General features: G+C 40.8%; 1 protein-coding gene across 5 annotated transcripts; it reads right to left on the reverse strand.

The window, feature by feature from the left end:
* Positions 1-7159: 7159 nt before the first annotated feature.
* LOC117197932 (zinc finger protein 549-like) lies at positions 7160-19331 on the reverse strand. 5 transcript variants are annotated; one of them, XM_049703292.1, is made up of 5 exons: positions 18894-19331; positions 18077-18160; positions 15998-16036; positions 14632-14758; positions 7160-13312 (listed from the first exon to the last, which is right to left on the reverse strand). In XM_049703292.1, the coding sequence occupies exons 1-5, from the start codon at positions 18924-18926 to the stop codon at positions 11982-11984; spliced, it is 1614 nt and encodes a 537-aa protein (XP_049559249.1). In that variant the 5' UTR covers positions 18927-19331; the 3' UTR covers positions 7160-11981. The 5 variants fall into 5 exon arrangements, with proteins under 5 accessions (XP_049559249.1, XP_049559247.1, XP_033267762.1 ...); XM_049703290.1 differs by lacking the exon at positions 18077-18160 and having other exon boundaries at positions 15195-16036; positions 18894-19330; XM_033411871.2 differs by lacking the exon at positions 18077-18160 and having other exon boundaries at positions 18894-19325.
* Between the last annotated feature and the right edge of the window lie 6014 nt (positions 19332-25345).

Raw genomic sequence — 25345 nt, forward strand, 5'->3', positions numbered from 1 at the left:
AGATTATACACAATTACTTCATTCTATACATTAAACTTTATCCAATAAAAATTCACTAAGAAGATGCCACGTGTTTTCATTATATAGTATCTTTATTACTGAGGATATGCACATGATTGTGGTTACACAGCTCCAAGTCCTCAGATCAGAACATGGCTTCACCTCCTAATCAGCCTCACACTACAGTAATCAAGATGACTCAAGGTTTTTGTCTAAGCCGGAAGGATGGATTTGTCATTAACTGAGATAGAAAGGGTAGTGGTGGTGTTCATGGAGGAGGTTAGGAGGAAATATTAGAGTCTCACTTTTGAACATATTTTGTTTTAGAGTCAAACAGCCAAGTGAAACAGACTTTAGGCATTTCAATGTAGGACTCTGATTTATTTATTTATTGTAAAACAAGTGAGAAGTTTTATTCTTTGATGGACTTTTTAATTTTATTGTATTTAAAAAATAAATTTATTTATTTATTTTTGGCTGCATTGGGTCTTTGCTGCTGCGCATGGGTCTTCTCTAGTTGTGGTGAGCAGGGGCTACTTTTCATTGCAGTGCACGGGCTTCTCATTGCGGTGGCTTCTCTTGTTGTGGAGCACAGGCTCTATGCACATGGGCTTCAGTAGTTGTGGCACGTGGGCTCAGTAGTTGTGGCTTGCAGGCTCTAGAGCACAGGCTCAGTAGTTGTGGTACATAGGCTTAGTTGCTCCACGGCATGTGGGATCTTCCCGAACCAGGGATCAAACCCTTGTCGCCTGCATTGGCAGGTGGATTCTTAACCACTGCACTACCAGGGAAACCCTTTGATGGACTTTTTTAGAATGATCATAGTTACGCAATCTAGACTCTGCAACAGAAGAAGAAATTCATGTTCAGAAGTAACACCAAGTGGGACTTCCCTGGTGGCATAGTGGTTAAGCATCTGCCTCCCAATGCAGGGGACACAGGTTAGAGCCCTGGTCTGGGAAGATCCCACATGCCATGGAGCAACTAAGCCTGTGTACCACAACTACTGAGCCTGCGTTCTAGAGCCCATGAGCCACAACTACTGAAGCACACATGCCACAACTACTGAAGCACACGTGCCTAGAGCCTGTGCTCCACAACAAGTGAAGCCACCGCAATGAGATGCCTGCGCACTGCAATGAAGAGTAGCCCCCACTCGCTGCAACTAGAGAAAGCCCGTGCACAGCAACAAAGACCCAACACAGCCAAAATAAATAGTAAGAAAGAAAGAAAGAACACCAAATAAAATGCCTCATATATGAATTCCTGCAGTTACAGGTAAGTCCAATGTTTTAGAAAAAGTAAACAAAGAAAGCAGTCTCTCTGGGAAATATTTAAGGACTGTCTGACCTGGAGTTACAAAAAGATACTCCCTTGTCTCAAGGTGGGACAAATATGTGGTACCATTTACATTCCAGATCTCCAAAAGAGATCAGGCTGAGGGAGATTCCAGTTGAGCCCACACCCTTACTTAGCTCTTTTCCTTGCCTTGTACTCTATCATTAAACTTCTCCTGTTAATTTCCCCTAAATAAGTCATATGTCATTGAACCCTATGTCAGGTTCTGCTTTTGCAAAACCCAACTTTAGGCAGAACACATTTGGTCAAAACCTAAAATATTAATCATGTTAAGTATGTCAGTGATATTAAGTTTCTTTTCCATGAGAATATGAGCAAAGGCCAGGTAACCTGCCTTAAATGTGTAACTGCAGAATCAGACTAAAACTGGCCCTATCCTGTTTGTAACAAGATACTCAGTTGTTTCGCAAAGACAACAGAATAAAACCACAAGTTATGTGGCCAAACCATGCACTAAGATTTCAACCACAAACAACACTCAGAACCATAGTTTCTCCCCCTGTCCCTGCATGTAATTCTCTTCTTTTAGAGTGACTTTGTCTGGTTTTGGTATCAGGGCAATTGTAGAATAAATTTGGGAGTGTTCCATCCTCTTCAATTTTTTGGAATAGTTTGAAAAGGACTTGTATTAGCTCTTCTTTATATGTTTGGTAGAATTCCCCTGTGAAGCCATCCAGTCCTGAAGTTTTATTTCCTGGGATTTTTTTAAATTCAAAAAAAACAGAATATACATACTTTTCAAGTGCACATGGAACATTCTCTAGGATAGACCACATACTAGGACACATAACAAGCCTTAGCAAACTTAAGAAGATAGAAATTATTTAAAGTGTCTTTTTTTTTTACCACAATGGTATAAAGTTAGAAATCAACCACACAAAGAAAAATGAGAAAAAAAATGATTACACGGAGACTAAACAACAATGCTACTAAAAAAGCAGTGGGTCAACGATGAAATCAAACAGGAAATCAGAAATACATTGAAACAAATGACAATGAAAACACAGCCTTACAAAATCTGAGATGTAGCAAAAGCAGTCCTAAGAGGGAAGTTCATAGTGATACAGGCCTTCTTCAACAAGCAAACAAACAAAATCTCAAAAGAAAACCCCAACTTAACCTACCACCTAAAAAAATTAGAAAAAGTAGAACAAGCAAAACCCAAAGTCAGCAGAAGGAGCGAAATTATAAATGTAAGAGAGGAAATAGAGATTAAAAAAAAACAAGAGAAAAGATCCATAAGACCATGAGATGGTTTTTTGAAAGGATAAACAAAATTGAAAACCTCTAGTCAGACTCACCAAGAAGAAAAGAGAGACGACCCAAATAAACAAAAGAAGAAATCAAAGAGAAGAAATAACCACTGATACCACAGAAAAACAAAAAAAGTAAGAAAATACTATGATATGCCAACAAATTGGAAAACTTAGAATAAATGGACAAGTTTCTAGAAAGACAGAGCCTGCCAAAATTAACAAGAAGAAAGATAATTTGAACAGACCAATCACTAGAAGTGAAATACAATCTGTAGTTAAAAAGAAAAAAAATTCCCTGCAAACAGAAGTACAGGACCAGATGGCTTCACTGGGGAATTCTACCAAACATACACAGAAGAACCTATACTGATCGTTCTCAAACTCTTCTGAAAGAGTGAAGAGGGAGCCCTCCCAAAGTTACAAACACCCTGATACCAAAATCAGACAGACAATACCAAAAAAGAAAATCCCCCAGGGTAAAACCAATAATAGTCTGGAGTGAAAGAGACTTGCAATCTATGGCTCTACCATGGTCCCTCCACTTACAAGCAATATGAGCTGTGTGTCACCCCATCTACCTGGGCCCCATGTTCTCATCTACAAAATACTCATTCATTTGCCCTGCCTACCTGGGAATGTTTATTTTTAAATTAATTATTTAATTAATTATTTAATTTTGGCTGTGTTTGGTCTTTGTTGCTGCACGTGGGCTTTCTCTAGTTGCAGCGAGCAGGAGCAACTCTTTGTTGTGGTGCGCAGGCTTCTCATTGCAGTGCTTTCTCATTGCGGAGCACAGGCTCTAGGCATGCAGACTTCAGTAGTTGTGGTGCATGGGCTTCAGTAGTTGTGGCTTGCAGACTCTACACCGCAGGCTCAGGAGTTGTGGCACAGAGGCTTAGTTGCTCCATGGCACGTGGGATCTTCATGGACCGGGGATCAAACCCCTGGGAAGGTTTTTAAGTGTGATGATGTAAAAGCATTTTGCAAACTTCTAAGCATTCTACCAATTTAAATGACTTTGAAAAAGAAGAAAAAAGAATGAAAATCACAGGCCAATATATTTGATGAATATAGATACAAAAATTCTCAATAAAATGTTAGCAACAAAATCCAACAACACATAAAAAAGATCATACACCACGACCTAGTTGGATTCATCCCAGAGTCACAAGGATGGTTCAACATATACAAATCAACCAATGTGATACACCACATCAAAAAAAGAAAAGATGAAAACCACAGATCATCTCAATAGATGCAAAAAAAGCATTTGATAAAATTCAATGTCCATTCATGATAAAAAAAAACTCTCACCAAACTGCGTATAGATGGAACATATCTCAACATAATAAAAACCATTTATGACAAACCCACAGTCAATATAATACTCAATGGTGAAAAGCTGAAAGCCTTCCCACTAAATTCTGGAACAAGACAAGGATGCCCACACTCACCACTTCTATCAACATTGTATTGGAAATCCTAGCTACAGCAATCAGACAAGAAAAAGGTAAAGAGGTAAAATGGTCATTATATGCAGATGACATGATACTCTATATAGAAAACCCTAAAGATTCCACACAAAAATGATTAGGACTAATTAATTAATTCAGCAAGGTAGCAGGATACAAGAGTAATATACAGAAACCTGTTGCATTTCTTTAAAATAACAATGAAGTATCAGAAAGTAAAAAAACAAAATCCTATTTAAAATCACATCAAAAATAAAATAAAATAAAATACCTAGGAATAAACCTGACCAAGGAGGTGAAAGACACTGATACTATAAAACATTAATAAAGGAAACTGAAGATGATTCAAAGAAATGGAAAGATATTCTATGCTCTTGGATTGGAAGAATTAATAGTGTTAAAATTGCCATACTAGCCAAAGCAGTCTACAGATTTAATGTGATCCCTATCAAATTACCCATGACATTTTTCACATAATTAGAACAAATAATCCTAAAATTTATATGGACCCACAAAAGACCCAGAATTGCAAAAGCAATCCTGAGTAAAAAGAACAAAGCTGGAGGCATAACCCACTGGACTTCAGACAATACTATAAAGCTACAGTAATCAACATAGTGTGGTACTGACACAAAAACAGACACATAGATCAATGCAACAGAATAGAGAGCCCAGAAATAAACCCACACACCCACAGTCAATTAATCTTCAAAAAAAGAGGTAAGAATATATAATGGGAAGCAGACAAGCTCTTCAGCAAAGGATGTTGGGAAAGGTGGACAGCTGCATGTAAATCAATGAAGTTAGAACACACCCTTACACCATACATAAAAATAAACTCAAAATGGCTTAAAGGCTGGGACTTCCCTGGCAGCCCAGTGGTTAAGACTCTGTGCCTCCACTACAAGAGACACGGATTTGATCCCTGGTTGGGGAACTAAGATCCTGCATGCTTTGTGGTGCAGGAAAAAAAAAAAAAAAGGCTTAAAGACTTAAGCATATGATACCATAAAACTCCTATAAGAGAACATAGGCAAAACATTCTCTGACATAAATCATATTAATGTTTTCTTAGTTCATTCTCCCAAGGCAAAAGAAATAAAGCAAAAATAAACAAATGGGACCTAATCAAACTTATAAGCCTTTGCACAGCAAAGGAAACCATAAACAAAAAGAAAAGACAATCTACAACTGGGAGAAAATATTTGCAAATGATGCAACTGACAAGGGGTTAATTTCCAAAATATACAAACAGCTCAAAAAACTCAATATAAAAAAACAAACAAATAAACAACACAATAAAAAGTGTGCAGAAGACCAAAACAGACATTTCTCCAAGAAGACATAAAGATGACAAACAGGCACATGAAAAAATGCTCAACACTGCTAATTATTAGAGAAATGCAAATCAAAACTATAATAAGCTATCACCTCACACCAGTCAAAATGGTTATCATTAAAAAGTCTACAAATAAACACTAGAGAGAGTGTAGAGAAAAGGGAACCCTCCTTCACTGTTGGTGGGAATGTCAACTGGTGCAGCCACTATGGAAAGCAGTATGGAGGTTCCTTAAAAAAACTAAAAACAGAGTTACCATATGATCCAAAAATCCCGCTCCTGGGCATATATCAAGAAAAGATGAAAACTCTAATTCAAAAGGATACATGCACCTGAATGTTCATAGCAGCACTATTCATAATAGCCAAGACATGGAAGCAACCCAAGTGTCCATCAACAGATGAATGGATAAACAAGTTGTGGTATATATACACAATGGAATATTACTCAACCATAAAAGAAGAATGAAATATTGCCATTTGCAGCAACATGGATGGACCTAGAGATTATCATACTGAGTGAAGTAAGTCAGACAGAGAAATAAAAATATTTAGGATATCACTTATATGTGGAATCTAAAGAAAAATATAAATGAATTTATTTACAAAACAGAAACAGACTCACAGACATAGAAAACAAACTTATGATTACCAAAGGGGGTGTGGGGAGAGGGAGAAATTAGGAGTATTGGATTCACAGATACACACTAATATAGATAAACAACAAAGATTTATTGTATAGCAGAGGGAACTATATTCAGTATCTTGTAATAAACTATAATAGAAAAGAATCTGAAAAAATTATACATATGTAACTGAATCACTTTGCTGTATACCTGAAACTAACACAATATTGTAAATCAACTATATTTCAATTAAAAAAAAAGAACTTCCCTGGTGGTGCAGTGGTTAAGAATCCGCCTGCCAATGCAGGGGACACAGGTTCGAGCCCTGATCTGGGAAGATCCCATATGCCGCAGAGCAACTAAGCCCGTGAGCCACAACTGCTGAAGCCCATGCGCTTAGAGCCCATTCTCTGCAACAAGAGAATCCACTGTAATGAGAAGCCTGCACACCACAGCAAAGAATAGGCCCGCTCGCCACAACTAGAGAAAGTCTGCGCGCAGCAACAAAGACCCAACTAGAGAAAGTCTGCGCGCAGCAACAAAGACCCAACGCAGCCATAAATAAATAAATAAATAAAATCAATTTAAAAAAAGAAAAAAGTCTCTCCAGATTTTCGTAACTTGAAACTTTTGAGTTTTGCTAAGTTAAGTTAAATGATGGAAGTTTATTGAATATCTAGATCATTCCCAAATAAGACACTGGGAAATTAATTACTGAACATAGGCTTCCTTCTACAGGGAAATTAAAGATATTTAGGACTGTTAATAAATGTTTGGCCAGGGACTTTCCTGGTGGTGAAATTGTTAAGAATTCTCCTGCCAATACAGGGGACACAGGTTCGATCTCTGGTCTGGGAAGATCCCACATGCCGCGGAGCAACTAAACCTGTGCACAACAACTACTGAAGCCCATGCATCCCAGGGCCCGTGTGCCACAACTACTGAGCCCGCGTGCTGCAACTACTGAAGCTCACGCACCTTGAGCCTGTGCTCTGCAACAAGAAGCCACCGCAATGAGAAGCCAGCGTACCCCAGCGAAAAGTAGCCCCTGCTCGCCACAAGTAGAGAAAGCCCACACGCAGCAATGAAGACCCAACACAGCCAAAAATAAATTTAAAAATATATATATGTTTGGTGCCACAGGAGATATTTTCTATAAGATAAGAAAGCACTTTTTAAAAGAAATTATAAATAGTATTTATAAGTTTGCCAACTTACAGAATGCTAATGTAAATGATAGTTCAAAATTGCTTGCTTCTTAGTTTTCACTTTAAATTAAGGTTTTAAAGGCGAATAATTCTAATTAATATATGTAATGAAAAACACTAAAAATTACTAAGGAAAACATCTTTGTATGCAAGAAAAAAGAAGGTACAAGGAAAGGAAATACACTTAGTTAAGAGAAAGTAATTTTGACCTAAAGAGAGGTTAAAAAGAGAGAGAGATAAAGAGAAGGCATAGGAAAAAATCTAAAGGTAAAAAAGGAAGTTATAGAAGGTTTGTGGAAAAGAAACCCTGGGGGAAGGGGGTAGGGGTTTGTGTGTGGTCAGGAGTAAGAATAGAATAAATTTAATTGAGTAAATGAATTTTAAGGGTAAGATGGTGCTAAAACCTAAATTTGGTTTCGTCTCTGTTGAGGACAGTGTTTTCTTAGAATACTGTTCAGCTATTGGGACTTCCCTCGCAGTCCAGTGGTTAAAACTCTGCCTTCCAAAGCAGAGGGTGAGGGTTCAATCCCTGGTTGGGGAGCTAAGATCCTACATGCCTCATGGCCAAAAAACCAAAACATAAAAAAAAAGAATATTGTAACAAATTCAATAAAGACAAATATATATATATCAGCTATTGATAGATTGTAAAGCTTATCTTTTAAGTAATTTATTATAACTTCCTGTATTTGCCTTTGAAATCTTTTATTGTCACTTTGGTAAAGTGCATAATTAAACATGTTTGACAGTGACTTATGAAACTTCTTAGTCAACTGTTTTAAAACCTTTTTGATATTTTTGACAAAATTCCCAAGGATCAAATTCTAATTCAGTTTCTTCTGACATCTAGTGGGCCCCTGAAGAATCTCAGAGCCAGAGATATTAAGCTAATTAGGATTATTTGCTATGTGAAATTACATGGGAAGCATTGCCAATTGAGTGGTGATAAACCCTCCCAGGTTATAATGTATGGGTAAATGTCTTTGATATAAATATTCTAGATATTATATGAAATTTCTAAAATTTGACTATGTTCTGTTAGTCATAATTCTTAAAGTAAAAAAAATTCCACAAGTATAATGAAAATAGGTTACAGAATTAGAAAATTAAGCAGAATAAGAAAATTGACAAAGGAAGTAACCAGGAATACTGAGAGGAACCACAAGGTGAAGTTAAATAACAAAAACATATGTCAACAGAATTTATCGTGGGAATTTGGAAGTTTGCATAAACCTGAGAGTCTGACAACCATGACATTGTTGAGGTCATGGGTCAATCTACTCGTAATGACCTCCAGTGAGTCACAGACAATAATGATTGATAACTTCCCCTTATCATAGAGGTTCTGTGAAGGCACAGGAAGGGTCTAATTTAAATGCCCTGTTCTCACTGAGTGTAGGATGATTCAATTCTTCTAAGAGGGTGTATGGTCCAATTTTTTTCTCTCTAAAAAAATTATAAATGGGGACTTCCCTGGCGGCAGAGTGGTTAAGACTTCACTTTCCAATGCAGTGGTTGAGGGTTCAATCCCTGGTCAGGGAGCTAAGATCCCACGTGCCTTGTGCCAAAAAACCAAAACAAAAACAGAAGCAATATTGTAACAAATTCAATAAAGACTTTAAAAATGGTCCACATCAAACCAAGAAAATCTTTTTAAAAAATTATGTCATTGAGATGAAATCACAATAAAGTAAAGAGGATATAGAGGTAGACGATAGATAGATGACAGAAGAATGGATCCATTTTTATAGGTGACGAATGGAAGCCAAGGCCCTAGTGGCGATTACTGATAAAGAGGACATCTAAGTACTTGAGATGTAATGAACAGCCTTCTGCCAAGGATAAAAATTTAGAGACACATCATTAAAGTCTCCATGACACAAAATGCCCCTCATCAGCAGATACCACACAGACACTAGGCCTCTACTCAGAGTAGGAACTCATCTTCTTCATCTTATTACTCACAACCTACCTTATCTTGAAGCCTCTACAGTGAACCCTGTTTATGGTCAGTGTGTTTAGTGAGAAGCCAGTGAGACAAGTTTCAAAACAATGCAACTGAGGAGAAAGGGGAAGTGTCAGGCACTCCTGATGTACGTTGATGAGGGGCAACATTCCTCTGGTTTCCTCAGCAAATGCCTTTCCTGATTTTATGGCTTTGTTCTTATCTGTCTATATCTATGTATCTATATATATAACCTTCCTAAGGTGGTTCCTTTTTTACTGTCCTGACCTCAGGAAGTGAAATTTATTTTAAGAATAGTTATTGTTGGGTTTCCTGATATAAATGTTTTCTAAGAATCAGATACCTGAAGAGATACTTACCAAATGTGTATTTGCTCCCGTAACAAGGACTGCCGTGGCAGAAACTGAGAGTCTGCAATGGGGACACAAAAGCCCGAGATAAATGTTTAGAACCCAACGATGTCATCTGCTCTTGGAAGTGATTACCACATCACCTGTAAGTGCACTGACAGTGTCTGCAGACAGAGAGGAGACAAACTCTGAAAAACATTTGGGACTGTGTAACTACCAAGAGCTATTAAAAGTGCTTAATGAGATAGATATCAGGATTTCCCTGGTGATCCAGGGGTGAAAACTCGTTTCCACTGCAAGAAGAGTGGGTTCAATCCCTGGTTGGGGAAATAATATCCTGCATGTCGCACAGCCAAAAAAAAAAAAAAAAAAAAAAAAAAGGATAGATATGCATCAGGAGTGGCAGAAATTGATGGCGGAAAACCTGTTTTTGAAATAAACAATCAAACTCCCAATGGAATGTGAGAAAAAAAACCCTCTGAGATCTAATAAGAGAAGGAAGCCAATAAAATAACTATTGGGACTTTTTAGTTGATTTAAAGGCTTTTTGCAAAATATGATTTGTCCCATAACTCAGAGCATTTTGAGGGTAGCGAAACTGAAGGAAAAGGCAGGGTGAGGAGAAAGGCAGGGTAAGGAGAGTTAGAAAGTATACCCACAGTTGTGCAATTGAATGTTAAATGAGCGTTGTCATTTTGTTATGTATTTCAAGACATCAATATGTACCATAGGTGTTTCAGACATGTTTCTAGGAATATGAAATATATCAGTGCACAACATGTAAATACATATTCCCCTACTGGAACTTAGTCTGTATTTGATAGAAATATACAATAAGCAGTTTATCTATGATATTAAGTTGCATAGTGTAATAGAAAGTAATGGGTTCTAAAGAAGTAAGAAGGGCAGCAAATAGGTGACGAAAAAATTAGGAGTTTATGATGGGTCCAGACACTAAACTGAGTGTCCATATTTGGATTCATAGTGAAGATGAAAACTGTGGACATATTTTAGGTGGTTTATTTCTTCCTTTCCAATTGCTAAATATTATTTTGCCGTATATTTTTGTTGTTGTATTGAATGAAATTGGAACTCCAGGATGATACTGAATAAGAGAACAAAGAGCAGCTGTCCTCCTTTTATTCTAATGGGAATACTTTAATAATGGTTCAAAGGGATAGTATTTCTAATAGCTCTTTGTAGATGTTATTTATAAGATTAAGAAGGATCACTACTAGGGAGTTCCGTGGTGGCCTAGTTGTTAGGATTCCGGTCTTTTGCTGCCATGGCCCAGGTTCAATTCCTGGCCAGGGAACTGAGGTCCCACACGTTGCCCCCCACCCCCCCCAAAAAAAAAGAAAGATCACTTCTGTCCTTAGTTTTATATCTCTCTAAGTGTAATAGGTATGAACAATTCATAAATTGAAGATTTTTTTAAATTCCCTTTCACAATAAGATGTAGAAAATACCTGAAGATGTGTAAGACCTACAAACAGAAAACTAAAAAAGACTGCTAATAAAAATTAAGCAAGATCTAAATAAAAGGAGATCTATCAAGTTTATAGATTGGGACACTCAGTATTTCTTTCTAAATTGAAGATTAAATGCAATCCCAGTCAAAATTCTAGTAGGATTTTTTTGTGATGCACAAATTGAAAAGTGGATTCTGAGCTTCATATTGAGGAATTCCCTGGAGATCCAGTGATTAGGACTCTGTGCTTCCCCGGCAGGGGGCACAGGTTCAATCCCTGGTTGGGGAAGTAAGATCCTGCATACCACAGCATGTCCAACCCCCCCCCCCCCAAAATAAAGTCTTTCTCTGGAAAAGTGATTAAAATGAGAAGAACAAGTCTGGAAGAATATTGGTAAATATTTCCATTAGAGGACCTTAATCAATAATCCATGAAGAAACATCAAAACTCAGTAATTAAGATGACAAAATTATATGAACAGAAATTTCAAAAAAGAAATATGGCTGTCTGATTCACTTTGCTGTACACCTGAAACACAGCATTGTAAATTAACTATACTCCAATAAAAACTAAAAAGAAAAAAAGAAATATGGTTGGAAATTAACACATGGAAAACCACTCACATTGTGTCAATAGGGAAATGTTAGTTAAAATCACTAGATACACCTATGACATCACTGAAATTAGAAAGCCTGAACATACCAAGTGTTGGTAAAAATGTAAAAAACAGGAACTCATGTTCTGCTGCTTCTCGTGAGACTATAAAAAGATACTACCATTTTAGAAAAGTTTGACAGGCCACATATAAGGTATACATTCACCTACTCTACTACATAGGAGTTGTGCTGCTAGATATTAACTCAAGTGAAGGAAAGCATAAGTCCAGAAGGCATTGCCCCAGTGTGAACTTTGTTTTTTGTGAGCTTGGAGCTGCTTACAAAGAACTACATTCATAAGGCTTTTCTCTAGTGTGGATTCTCTGATGGACAACAAGACTTCTTCTGTAGACAAAGACTTCCCCACATTCACTGCACATATAAGGCCTTTCTCCAGTGTGGATTCTCTGGTGGACAACAAGACTTGTTTTGTAAGTGAAGGGCTTCCCACATTCACTGCATTTAAAAGGCTTTACTCCAGTGTGGACTTTTTGGTGCTGAACAAGTGTATACTTGCGCATGAAGGCTTTCTCACATTCATTACACTTATAGGGTCTTTCTCCAGTATGGATTCTCTGGTGCTCAGCAAGTTTAACTTTGCCGTTGAGAGCTTTCCCACATTCGCTGCACTCATAACACCTTTGTGCAGTGTGAACATTCTCATGTCTATTGAGGGCAAAACTGCTTGTAAAGAATTTCCCACATTTGTTACACCCATAAGCCTTCTCTAAAGTGTGAATTCTCTTATGCACAATAAGACTTCCTTTGTAGACATAGGCCTTCCCACATTCACTGCACATGTAAGGCCTTTCTCCAGTGTGGATTCGCTGGTGATAAAGAAGCCTTTTTTTGAAGACAAAGGACTTTCCACATTTGCTACACCCATAAGGCCTTTCTCCACTGTGGATCCTCTGGTGCACAAGAAGGTTATTTTTGTACAGGAAGCACTTTCCACATTCACCGCACTTATGAGGATTTTCTCCAGTGTGGATTTTTTGGTGCTGAACAAGTGAATCCTTGCGAAGGAAGGCTTTCCCACATTCATTACACTCATATGGTCTTTTTCCAGTGTGGATTCTCTGGTGCTCAAAAAGTTTATATTTGTGGGCAAAGACTTTCCCACAATTACAGCATTCATAAGGCCTTTCTCCTGTGTGAACTTTCCGATGATGAATAAGACTGGAGCTGTGTCTAAAGAACTTCCCGCAGTCACTGCACTCATAAGGTTTTTCTCCAGTGTGAACTCTCAGGTGCTCCGTGAATTTAAACTTTTTACTGAAGGCTTTACCACATTCGCTGCACTTGTGATGCCCTTGCCCAGGGTGAGAGACCTCCCTGCTCTGCCTGCTTCTACGTGGATGCTCTCCATCATGGGAGGGCTGGTGCTGGGGAAAGCCCAAGCTGCCTAGGAAAGCCTTCTCAACCTCTCTGCACGTGAACATATTGTCAGCCAAGTACAAAACATCTTTCTCTGCCAGGACACTCGTAACAGAAGTAAGAGGCTTCAGGATAGATGACTCCAGCTTTGGATTCCTGTTTTCTGTCACTTGTTCTACAGAAACACATTGTTCAGAAACGGCCTCCTCAGCTTCTACTCCATGCCAACAACCTGAAAGGAAAACAAACAAACAAAAAAAACTGATAAAGTGCATGGAGACTTTTGTGGGACAGGAGCCCATTATAGCTTTTGTATGACACATCAGAGAAGAAGTCCATTGTGCAGGATTCAAACAAGGGAGGCAGACAGGTAGAAGAAGGGGCTACTGTGAGTACTAGACCTCTGATGGTCACAGAATAGGGAGAGATCTTATAAACAGCAAGAACACAGGACACCAGGATATGGCACTGTACTAGGAGTAGAGGCCTGGAACAACCCACTCCTCGGCCAACGGTGTTCAGCAGAATTTTTTGGTGGTGACAAGTGTATTGGGTAGAATGTGTGTCCCACTCCAGGAAAAGGCATTCACACCATTCACACCTGACTACCAAGAGTTCAAGGACTATATAAGTACTTTCACCTCCCAAGATACATTAAGAAGAGACTATTAAAAAAAAAAAAAAAAGAAGAGACTATTAGACAACATTGCAGAGTGAGAGGAAAAGGAGAAATGTGGAGGACACTGAGATAGAAAGAGCCAGGAGAAAGAACCCACAGTAGATACATAAAAGGGGCAAAGTGTCAAAATGGGGAAGAACGATAGAATGAGGTACAGCCATGATGAGTTTAAGACTAAAACAGTCGTGGAGAAAGGACATTTCCCTGTAGGATTAGAACTCATCAATGTATCACGCCTTCCTACAGCTCCTACTCACCAGGCCCAGGATGCAATTAACACTCCTCCTATGACTAGAGAGGGCCCTACCTTGCCAGGCACCCAGGGTTGCCTCCATCCCTCAGCTCAGGCTGGGTGACTATGAACACTACCAGATCAAAGTCCTCAGAGGAAAATAGGGCCACTAGGAGAAAGACACTGGCCCAGAGTGAACCAACCAATGACAGGCTTCAGGAAAAAGATGTATCACTAGAAGAACCTTAAGGAGTCTTGCAAACATAATCTAGGGTTGACCACAAGTGGTGACCATGTAAGTGTCTGTAATTTCTGACACAGGCAGTGCACAAAAAAAGGTTAGAACATGTGACATGGATCTTGCACACATCTGAACAGTCAACACAACAACTGGTGGCAAAGCTAAGTGGTATCAGTCGGGCAGGCTTCAAGACTCTGAGACCAAAGCCTTCTGTGAAAGGCTTCAACATCTATGGTATAGGGCTGAACAACACACAGGGTGGGGGAACACAGCTCAAGTGACAGGAAATCAGGGAAGTAAGCAGTGTCCAAGGTCCAGGCTCGGAAGGATGGAGTGAGCCATGCAAAAAGAAGGGCAGAGTCCCGTATGGGGCGATGGTGTGGGAACAGGGGTCCTTACCCAGGGAGGCTATAAGTGACAGGTTCTCCAGCATCACGTCACAGTACAGGAGTCTCTGAGCATTGTTAAGGAGACCCCACTCCTCCTGGGAGAAGGACACAGCCACATCCTCAAAGATCACATGGCCCTGTCATGAGGGGGACAAGTGAGTTCACAGCAGCCTCTGAAACCAGGACCCCCAGGTCATGGTTGTCCACCCCAGTAACCCAGCTCAGAGGACACACCAGGTCCTGATGCCACAGGAAATTGCTAGCATTACATCATTCAGTTAAAACAGAGAGGGAGACAGGCAGTCTCACAGACGCTCTGTGGTTGCCACACAGACCCCCAGCCACTCTCCTCAGAGTCAACTCTCCTGAGATCACACAGATCACATCACATACAATGACACTTGTGCTCAGACCCCTGGAGTAAAGCCTGGGGACAAGGGCTCTGAGTCCATGCTCACACTCCCTCCCTCTCCACTGCCCAGCCCTGCAGGGTCACAGCTCCCTCACGTGCCTGACCGTGACCCCAACCCCACCCCATGCCACCACCTCAGCCCCAGGACTTCAGCACCTCACCGTGTTCCCCACATGCCACCCAGCACGTGGTGCTTCCCCAGGCCTCTGCGGGACCTCCCACAAGACACCCCAGCAATATCTCAGACTCAGCATGGGAACATGGAACTCTGGACAGTCCTTCTGTCCATTACTCATACTTCTGACTTCCCGTCTCAGACATGGCATCCCCACCGTCACCTAGAGGCAAACATCCTGGGGTCATGTCAGACTACTCTCTCTCATCCTGTACAGCAGAAAATCAGCTCTACCACAAACGAGATTCAGAGACTCACCTCCTCTCCTGCTACAGAGCCATTGCCAGGATCCAGTCACAATCGACATTCACCAGGACTGTGCCCTCCACTTGGCCCCCGGCTCCACCCTCACCCCCAGTCTTCCTCTCGGCAGGCAGAACAGCCTCTTCAGACCCAGTGTCAGATCACTTCCCTCCTCTGTGGCCAACGTGTCATGGACCCGCCCCCTCAGGAGAGGCCCAGCTCCTCAGGCTGCTATCCCAGGAATGACTCATGCCCCCAGTCTTTATCAGCCCACGTCATGGGTTTGGCAGTTCCCTGAAGACTCCCCTCTCAGTCTCATCTCCAGGCTGTGCCCAAGGACATGTTACCAATTGACCTTCTCCATTGGACACATGGGAACACCTCCATACAACTGCTGGCTTTGATTAATGATCCTGTGCCTGAGATGGTGCCAGGGCCCAGACCTAAGGGCCCACAATCCCAGGACAACACTGTCTCCTATATCTGTGTGTCAGGACCAAGGGTAGGGATGACGTGTGGGTAGGTACTGGGGTTTCTTCCACTTACCTGTCCAGGGGCCATAAATGCTGCTGCTACCATGGGAACCTGTGAAAAGAGGGAGGATCTGAGATAAAGGTGATCATGGTGTGGATGTAAAGGCTGAACTGTTTCCTCCCTTCCTTTTCCTGGAGATGAGTCATCTGAGGTTGACCTCTGACCTCGGATCCTCAGTCTTCAGAGCTATAACTTGACAACTCTATGACCCTGAACAAAAAGACTCAACGTCCCTGAGACTCAGTGTCTTTATGTGTATAATAGCAATATTTATGGTGCCTATCTCATGATGTTAGTGTAGACATCAAATGCATTAGTGCATATCTAATGCTAAGACTGAGCTATTACTGAACACAGGATTAACATTTCTGTAAATGTTTTTGAAAACTGGGTATTTCCTACATGTCTTTCAAGTCATTATATAAATGTGACTTTTAATCAATACCTTGAGGTTTCTGTGATTCCCTATCTGACACCAAATATATGATGTCTCTTCCACTACCAATGATCTGATTCTATGATACCAACTGGGTGACTGACATTTAATCATATTCTGACACTACCTGAGGTTAGGGACAAAATTTAAAGGTTTAAGGACGCAGTCCCATAAGACTGCCCTCTTTAAAGAGGCCAGTTCCAATGTCTGGTTCCCAGGCTAACGGTACTTCTGTTCTACTTGGCTACAAATTCAAGATTTCCCATGAACCTTTCCTAAGTTATGATAATTTGCTAAAAGGACCCACAAAAGTTAGGAAAATAGTTTTCTTATTTCTCTGGTTTATTATAATGGATACAACTTAGGAACAGCCCAATGGAAGAGATATCTAGGTCTAGGGGGGTGGGGCGCCAGAGGGCACCATGGTGTTTCCAGGCCCTTTCAGTACATGCCTCCCTCCCAGCACTTCCGCAATTTCAATGTGTTCACCAATCTGAAGGAACCTTGAATTTCATTCTTCAGCAGTTTTTATACCTAGTCTCTAGTTTCCTTCTGATCCTTGGGAGGCCCCAGTGTTGGGGGGTTGGGGGGGGAGTATAAACTTCTAATTGCTTAGTTTTTCTGGTGACCAGTGCCCTCCTGAGTCTACCTAGGGGCCCTGCCCTAAGTCACCTCATCGTAATAAACTCCTGTGTGACAAAATGGGGTCGTTGTGAAAAAAAGTCCTAACCCCCAGGAAATTCCAAGGGGTTCAGAGGTCTATGTGAAGAGCCCAAGGCAAAAACTAAATTATATATATATATGTATTTATTATTATTTTATACACAGATATATTAAGCAGTTATTATTTGCTTACACAAGATTAACTTATTAAATCTATACCTTTTTAACTTCGTAGTTTCCTGGGAGAGCTGAGGCACCTCTGCCCTTGACTGGGCCTGGGCTTCAATGACTGGTCAACATTGCCCACTTTTTGCTCAAAAACGAATGCACAGTCGGCTAAGTGTTCAGAGGAGTGAATCTACACAATCTAACACATCCTTCTCCATCTCCACTCCAGGCAAGACTCCTTACTCCTTATACCCTTGCTTCCCCAGAAATCTCTGGAACCACAGAACCCTCCCATCTTCAGGTAGCCTCAGAAAGTCTCACCTGTTCTGCACTGCCCGCCAGCCCCAGGTCTCTCTTCTTTCATCTCAGGTCCCCTTTCCCAGAAAAGTGACCAAACTTTCCCTCTTAAATTTGAGATTCAGAATTGGCCGGAGTCCAGGACTTAGTCTGTAACCACATGGACATCAGTGAGCCACAGACCTCCTCCTTCAATTCCAGACTACAGATTCCACCGGCCCCTATGTTACCTCAACTTTGGAATTTCAGAAGCAGCATGTCCCGAATCCAACTTTTAATCTCTCCCTGAAACTGACTTCTCACATCAGTTGCTGGTCTCAAGTCTTCCAGATGCTAAGCCAAAAGAAAATGCTTATTGTCCTTTACTCTGTCCTTAGGTCAGAGCCACATTCACTGCACCAGGAAATCCTGCTAATTATCTTTAAGAATTATTAAGAATCTTATTACTTATATTCCTTCGTAAAAAAATTAGTAAACAGAAAACTCAATTAGAGTTGGCACACCAGAAGAGGTCAGCCCTCACTGACCTGAAACAATAACGGAATCCAAAAGGATGAAGACTCCTTCTTTCCTGGAAAGGACTCAGCCAATGAAAAGCAAAGCCATGGACTCTTTAAAAAAAAAACAACAAAAAACCCATGGACTATTTGGTGGCTACAGCCCTTCTAACATCCTTTTTTAATCTCCATAAAAATGATAGCCCACCATAGCTGCACACCCCAATTGCAATTCCCTAATGATGGTTGGGGGAGGGAGGATGGGAAGGAGGAGAGGGGCGGAGGGGGGAACCATATTTGCAATAGAAATAGCGGGCAGTCTATTTGTTTCAGGTCAACAACTTCCATAGGCACCACTCTGGTCCAGAAGCCACCTTACTCTCTGGAGTGGAATGCACTGGGCTCTCCCAGGTCTCCCTGCCTCCACCCTCAGAACCCAGTCTGTTCCAGTCTGTTCTCCCCTGAGCAGCCTTTGGAATACTTTAAAACTTGAACTCAGAACGTGTTCCTGATTTATTCACAACCCTCCGCAGCACCCAGAATGCTGACAGTTGGCCCAGACTGTTGACTTCTCCCTAAATTCTCTGTTCCCTGCATAAATGACTGGAACCCCAGGTTTCCCGAATGCTCCCGGCTCTTGAGCACCTCCAAGTCTTTGCACGGGCCAAACCCACAGCCTTTAACACGCTCCACACTGCGTCACACAGCCTGTCAGAAATGGGACCACCACACACGCACACCTAAAGTTCTGGAAGCAGGGGACTGAACCCCAATGCCCTGAGCAGGAGACCCTCCCTGGGGGCTTGAGATTTGGGTCAGGATCGGGTGGGGGGGGCGGAACAGTCACCTGGGCCCGGTCCTGCACCGCGTTGGTTGACATAGGACCCTGTGGGCGCGGTGGTGCCAGGAGACGCGCAGGATAATGGCGGAGACCTAGGCCGAAAATCCCGGAAGTGGGTTCCGCAACCCGCTCACTCCTGGGCAGTGTGGACGGCGCCCCTCTGGTTCTTTCCAGTTTCTCTAAGCTCGGCTCCACCGAGTGATCCTGAGCCTCGGGTCCTGCAGACGGCAGCAAAAGCAGCCAAACGACCTCCTTCAGGAAGGAGCCGGAAGTCCCGCCCACTCATAGTTCACAATCCCGGAAGAGCCTCTGTTCGGGGCCATCACTGGTGTGGAGAACAAGGCCGGTCCGCACACAATCTCCTGGGTAATGTAGTTCCCATCGGTCCACCGAGTCGGGGGCGGAGGAGACCCTCCCCCAAACTCCGGGGCAATAATGGGCCAAGTCCGTGCGGGAAGAACAACACATCAAAGCAGACCCATCAAACCCTGTATGTTTAATCTTTTTAAAATTCTGATTTAACTCATTTCTCAACATAAAAGTTGATACAAGATTAGAAAAAAAGCATTCCAGTTGTGTAAAGACTGAGAGTAGCCAGAGTCCTTATTTGTTGTTTTTGTTTTTTATGAAAACCTTGGAAGTATTTTCAAATAAGAAAAACCAAGTTAATAAGATTTTGGAATAAAAAAGGGAATTATGTGCAATAAAGTATGTTGATCATTGGCTAAAATAAAATACATGAAATTAGAAAACATAACTGTATAGTGGATACTGTCAACCTAAATTAACCTGAGAGACAATAATCAAGCACAACGCGTTACCTTGGGACCAAAGAATTGCAATTCGGGGCACACATTTAAGTAGCAACAAAAAAGATGTCGGGCTAGGCCATCGGTCCCCAACCCTTTTGACACAGGGTCCGGTTTCGTGGAAGACAATTTTTCACGGGGGTTGGGGGTTTGGGGATGGGTGGGGGTGGGGCGGGGGTGTGGGCTAGGGAATAAAAGTAAGGAGCTTTTAAAGACAAAGAGAGGTTTGCATTACAAAGGATTTTAATTGGAGTTGGAGGCAGAAGCTAGTCTCTGCTGAACAGGACTGAGTGCTAAGGCTATCACTACAGGGAAGTAATAGTCCATTAGTGTGACAAGTTGCAGGTGTTTTTGCAGAATCCTTGGAATATTTGCAGGTTGGCCCAGATCAAAAGTTCATGGTTTCACAAGATGGGGAAGTGCAGGAGGTCCACTAATTAATAGCCTCCCAGCTCCATGTTAAAATCCCTTGACAGGGGACTTCCCTGGTGGTGCAGTGGTTAAGAATCCGCCTGCCAATGCAGGGGACGCGGGTTCGAGCCCTAGGTCCGAGAAGATCCCACATGCCGCTGAGTAACTAAGCCCATGCGCCACAACTACTGAGCCTGCGCTCTAGAGCCCGCGAGCTACAACTACTGAAGCCCGCGAGCTACAACTACTGAAGCCTGCGCACTTAGAGCCTGTACTCCACAACAAGAGAAGCCACCACAATGAGAAGCCCGCGCACCACAACGAAGAGTAGCCCCCGCTCGCCGCAACTAGAGAAAGCCCGCGCGCAGCAAAGAAGACTCAATGCAGCCATAAATAAATAAATATATATATATATAATTTTTTAAAAATCCCTTGACAGAAGTGACTCCTTTTTATTTCACATTTCACAACACTATTAATTTGGCATGCCTTACAGGACTTCTCAAAGCAAATATAAAAATTATCACAGCATGTACACAAACTATATGATAATAGCAGACTTCTTTAAAAAAACGTAAAAATTGAAATGACAAGAAAACACTTAGGAAGATATTAAGACATCTATAAATTATTAAAGATTTAATATATAAATAATAAATAAATTCGATAATTACTACAAATGAAAGATTTAAAACCTGAGAAGGCAAAATCCTTCTATGTCACTTCAGATTAGAATTATGAAAGCAAACAACATTTTTAAAAAAGTAGTCTTATTTTCCATTAGGAAAATGAAAATGAAACGAATCAGATTGATGAGCCTAAGGAAGTCTGACATTACCAAATGTTGGTAAAACTAAAGAAATTAGTAAATATCACAAACTGCCATTGGGTATCTATTAAAATTACTTTGCAGAAGTGTTTAGCGTTATGCAGTTACTTTAAACCTCTGCCCCTTTGTGCAAAAAATACTTTCTATTGATACATGCACTATGTAAACCAGTGTATCAATAAGAAAACGTGTCAGATATCTCTAAGTAGCACTGCTATACCTACCAAAAGCATGAAAAAAAAAAAGAAGCAAAGAAAGATTTCAAGATTTGAATGTAAAATTGAATTTAAAAAATTCAATGCCACGGAGCAACTAAGCCCATGCGCCACAACTACTGAGCCTGCGCTCTAGAGCCCGGGAGCCACAACTACTGAGCCCGTGTGCCACAACTACTGAAGCCCCCGTGCCTAGAGCCTGTGCTCCACAACAAGAGAAGCCACCACAATGAGAAGCCTGAGCACCATAACGAAGAGTAGCTCCTGCTCGCCGCAACTAGAGAAAAGCCCACTTGCAGCAATGAAGACCCAAAGCAGCCAAAAATAAATAAGTTTTAAAAATTCAGACCATGCAAACCTATACAATTATGAAAAAAAAAAACTTAATACATCTTAAGAGAAAATTTCACAGACTTTAATTTTGGGATATAGTTTGCTTTTACGTAGTGACTCATGAACTGGAAAGCATCCAGTCTAGAAAATAGAGAGGAGCTCTGAAGAGCTATTCAGAATGCACAGATTACATAGACAAAAATACTTGAGAACAAGGAATTCATACTAGGCAATAGCTGATTGGTCATAGAAAGGTTAATTTTCTTTATGTGGGGCACAGGGAAGTTTTGGAACAAGGTTGTGAAAAACTAAAGCTTATCAGGCATATGCTGATTGGCTGGCCTTAGATTTCCACTCCTGAAAGAGCCAGATATCTGCAAAAAATAGAAATTGAAGTAAGTTTCAGCATTCAGATTTGGGTCTTAGCATGAGCCACTCTGTCTTGGGACTAGTTTAGATATTTTAACACATGACGGGGGAAAAAAAAGTAAAATCACAAACGTTATATTGTTTTTTGGCTTTTACGAATAAAGCTGCTGTTACTGTGAATATTTCCACCGAAGTATTCCTGAGTCATAAGATTTAATTTTTCTTAAGAATATACCTACAATTGAGATTACCGTGTCGTATGATATGTGTATGTATAGCATTACAAGAGAGTACAACAGTATTTTCTAAAGTTATTTATCAATTTTTATTCCTTCAAGAAATATGAGTTGTAGCTGTTTCATCTCTTCATTAACTTGAAATTGTCAGTGCTTGAATTTTAGTCATTCCAATGAGTGTGTAGTAGTCCCTCACTGTGGCTTTAAAATGTGTTTACAATGCTGAGTAATAAGGAGAAGCATATTTTCATTTTCTTATTTACCATTTATACTTCTTTGGTGACACATGCCTTCAGAAGTTTTGCGAATATTTTGAATTGTGTTATTTTTCGTTATTGTTATAAGGACCATTTACATATTGAGAATCACAGTCATTTTTCAGAGATAGTTCTTACAAATATCTTTCTCTAGGTTGTGACTTGAGTTCTTACTTTCTTAACTATCTCTTGAAAAGGAAAGTTTTAATTTTGATTAAGCTTCAACTAATTTTCTTTGGTTGATGACCTTTGTGTTTTTATTTATTTATTTTTGTTTATTTTTATAAATTAATTTATTTTTGTCGCATTGTGTCTTTGTTGCTGTGCGCAGGCTATTTCTAGCTGTGGAGAGCAGGGGCTACTCTTCCTTGAAGCGCGCGGGCTTCTCATTGCAGTGGCTTCTTTCGTTGCGGAGCACGGGCTGGAGGTGCGAGGGCTGAGTAGTTGTGGCTCCCGGGCCTTAGAGTGGAGGCTCAGTAGTTGTGGCACACAGGCTTAGTTGCTACACGGCATGTAGGATCTTCCCGGGGATCAAACCTGTGTCCCCTGCATTGGCAGGTGGATTCTTAACCACTGTGCCACCAGGGAAGTCCCACCTTTTGGTTTTTAAATAATCCTTACCCTTAACCAAAAACAAGTCCTAAGTCATCTTTTCTACTGCATTTTTTCCCTCTGACATAAAGAACTGTGTGGGGGGACTTAAATAAATATATAAATATGAAAATAAATAAATATGAAAAAATAAAATAAAATGTTGATTGCTCAGACTGATGTACATGGATTACCTTTATCAAGATCTTTCTTTTGCAGACTTCCAAGAACAAATGTAGGATATTTGTAAAAGCTATTTTAACATGGTCTACTTATCCTTGTATGTTACTATTCAATTAGATTTTGTTTGTATGTTTGTTGTGGCCGCACCATGTGGCTTGGGGATCTTATCTCCCTGACCAGGGATCGAACCGGGCCCCCGGCAGTGGAGGCACGATCAATTGGACTTTTTTTTTCTTCCTGCTAACATGTATTATATTTCTGATTGTTTGCCTGGATTATAATTACCCTCTTCACATGCCATGATGGACACACTGAGAAGACGAACGTTTTCCCTTTTTTCTGCCTTAAAGTTTTCAAAAGGAAGTCTCCATTCGTGCTTTGTTATTGATACTTTTCTGACTGTGAATAATTTCCCTTTTTTATGAGAGAACAATTTTATACTCACAGGCTTCAGAAGGCAGCACGAGCTCCCTGGGACTTGATTTCATTATTTCAATTGCATTGTTGTGTTTTGAGGGCAAGTCTCCATTTGTAGCCAATCAAACTGGTTTTCCAATTTACCAGAGTAATGCATGTTTCCCTCCTGGAATAAATCTACTTAAGTTAAATAAAAAGTACATCCATTTAAATTGAAAGCACTGGTATCAATGGCTATCACTAATGTCCACTGACACTGACCACATGTCAGGCCTGTTCCAGGCACTGTCGATTACCACACGTTTAATTCCGGCACCCCTGTGCTCTCAAAGTCACGAAAATACAGCTAATGCATTAAGTCTCTCATTAAGCTCAAATTACATTAGAAGATGCCCCTCCATTGTGAGATGCTATCCTCTGCCTTCTTTCCAGGTAAAAGTCCTTTATTTTTTGAAATGTGGGTGTGAAATGTCCTTTTTTACCAAATCTGTGTGAGCTTTCTAGTCAAAAAAATTTTTTTAGTGATTCATGAAATGCTAACATCTGGGAATCACCAAATCACCGTCCCCCATAAGCTCCCTCTGTTATCCCATTAAATTCTCCCTATCCCACTGACCCCTCACCTCCACTTTCCCCTTCCTGCTGCATGTCCTTTCCTCCTTTGTGTAGCACCCAAGAGTCCAGTTCTGGAGGCCGACTGATGCGTCAAATTCCAGCTTCACTGCTTATGTCCTGTGTGACCCTGTGCTAGTCAATGAGCTGTTTGTGTGTCAGTTTCCTCCTTGGTAAAATAGGATAATGTTGTAGCTGCTGCTCAGGGCTGTAGGAGGGTCTATTGGTTAATGTATGAAAAGTGCATAGGGCAGCACCTTGTGCTCCCTAATGAATGCGTCTGTTGATGGTTACAATCCCAGGTGCCATCATCAACATCATTGTCATCACCATCCCCATCATCATCATGGTCACCATCATGCCAGACCTTGGCCCATTCTGGAGCCATGTGGCATAGTTTTGTGGTTATACAGCACAAACCCCATGTACAGCCAAACTGTGTCCCTAGCTTGGTTCAGTTGCTCATCAGTTCCCTGCCTTTCAGCAAGTACATTTATCTCCCTGAGCCTCGATTTCCTTTTATGGAAAATGATGCCTTTCAGGCACCTGCTTCATGGGGAGGCTGTGAGGAAAACCCAAAATAGAATCCTTTAGTGCAAGGCCCACAGGAAGAGATGCCTAACGCTGTAAGATGAAGGTGCAAACCATGTTCCTGAATAAGGAGACCAAATTATGTGTACACAAGGACAGACATGAACTGACTAGATGGTATGTATAATTTTGTTATGCCTGGGCAATTAATTAAAAAGCCCAGGAAAAGTATCAATAAAAACCTTAATTAAAACTTATAAATATATTTAACATTTCAAATAAAATACTTCTATTTCATAAAACTAGTACAGGCTAAATTTTTTTTTCCCACTCTGCAGAACTTGTGGGATCTTAGTTCCCCGACCAGGGATTGAACCCAGGCCCTTGGCAGTGAGAGCACCCAGTCCTAACCACCGGACTGTCAGGGAATTCCCCAGTATGGGCTAAATTTAGATACCAATGAAAGAATAGGCAAAACAACTACATTGAAAAAAATCAGAAAGTGAATGACTCTCAGAGACTCATGGAATCAGGCAAGTGGGCATTTTTCGGCATCACAGAATTGTTCTATACCTAGACTGGGAAGTTTTTTCATGTATAAATGCATTTATCAGTCATCAAATTGTACAGTTGATGTTCGTGTATTCCCCTGAAATAAACTTTAC

Source organism: Orcinus orca, chromosome 20, assembly GCF_937001465.1.
Source record: "Orcinus orca chromosome 20, mOrcOrc1.1, whole genome shotgun sequence".
In the NCBI taxonomy this organism is placed as follows: Eukaryota; Metazoa; Chordata; class Mammalia; order Artiodactyla; family Delphinidae; genus Orcinus; species Orcinus orca.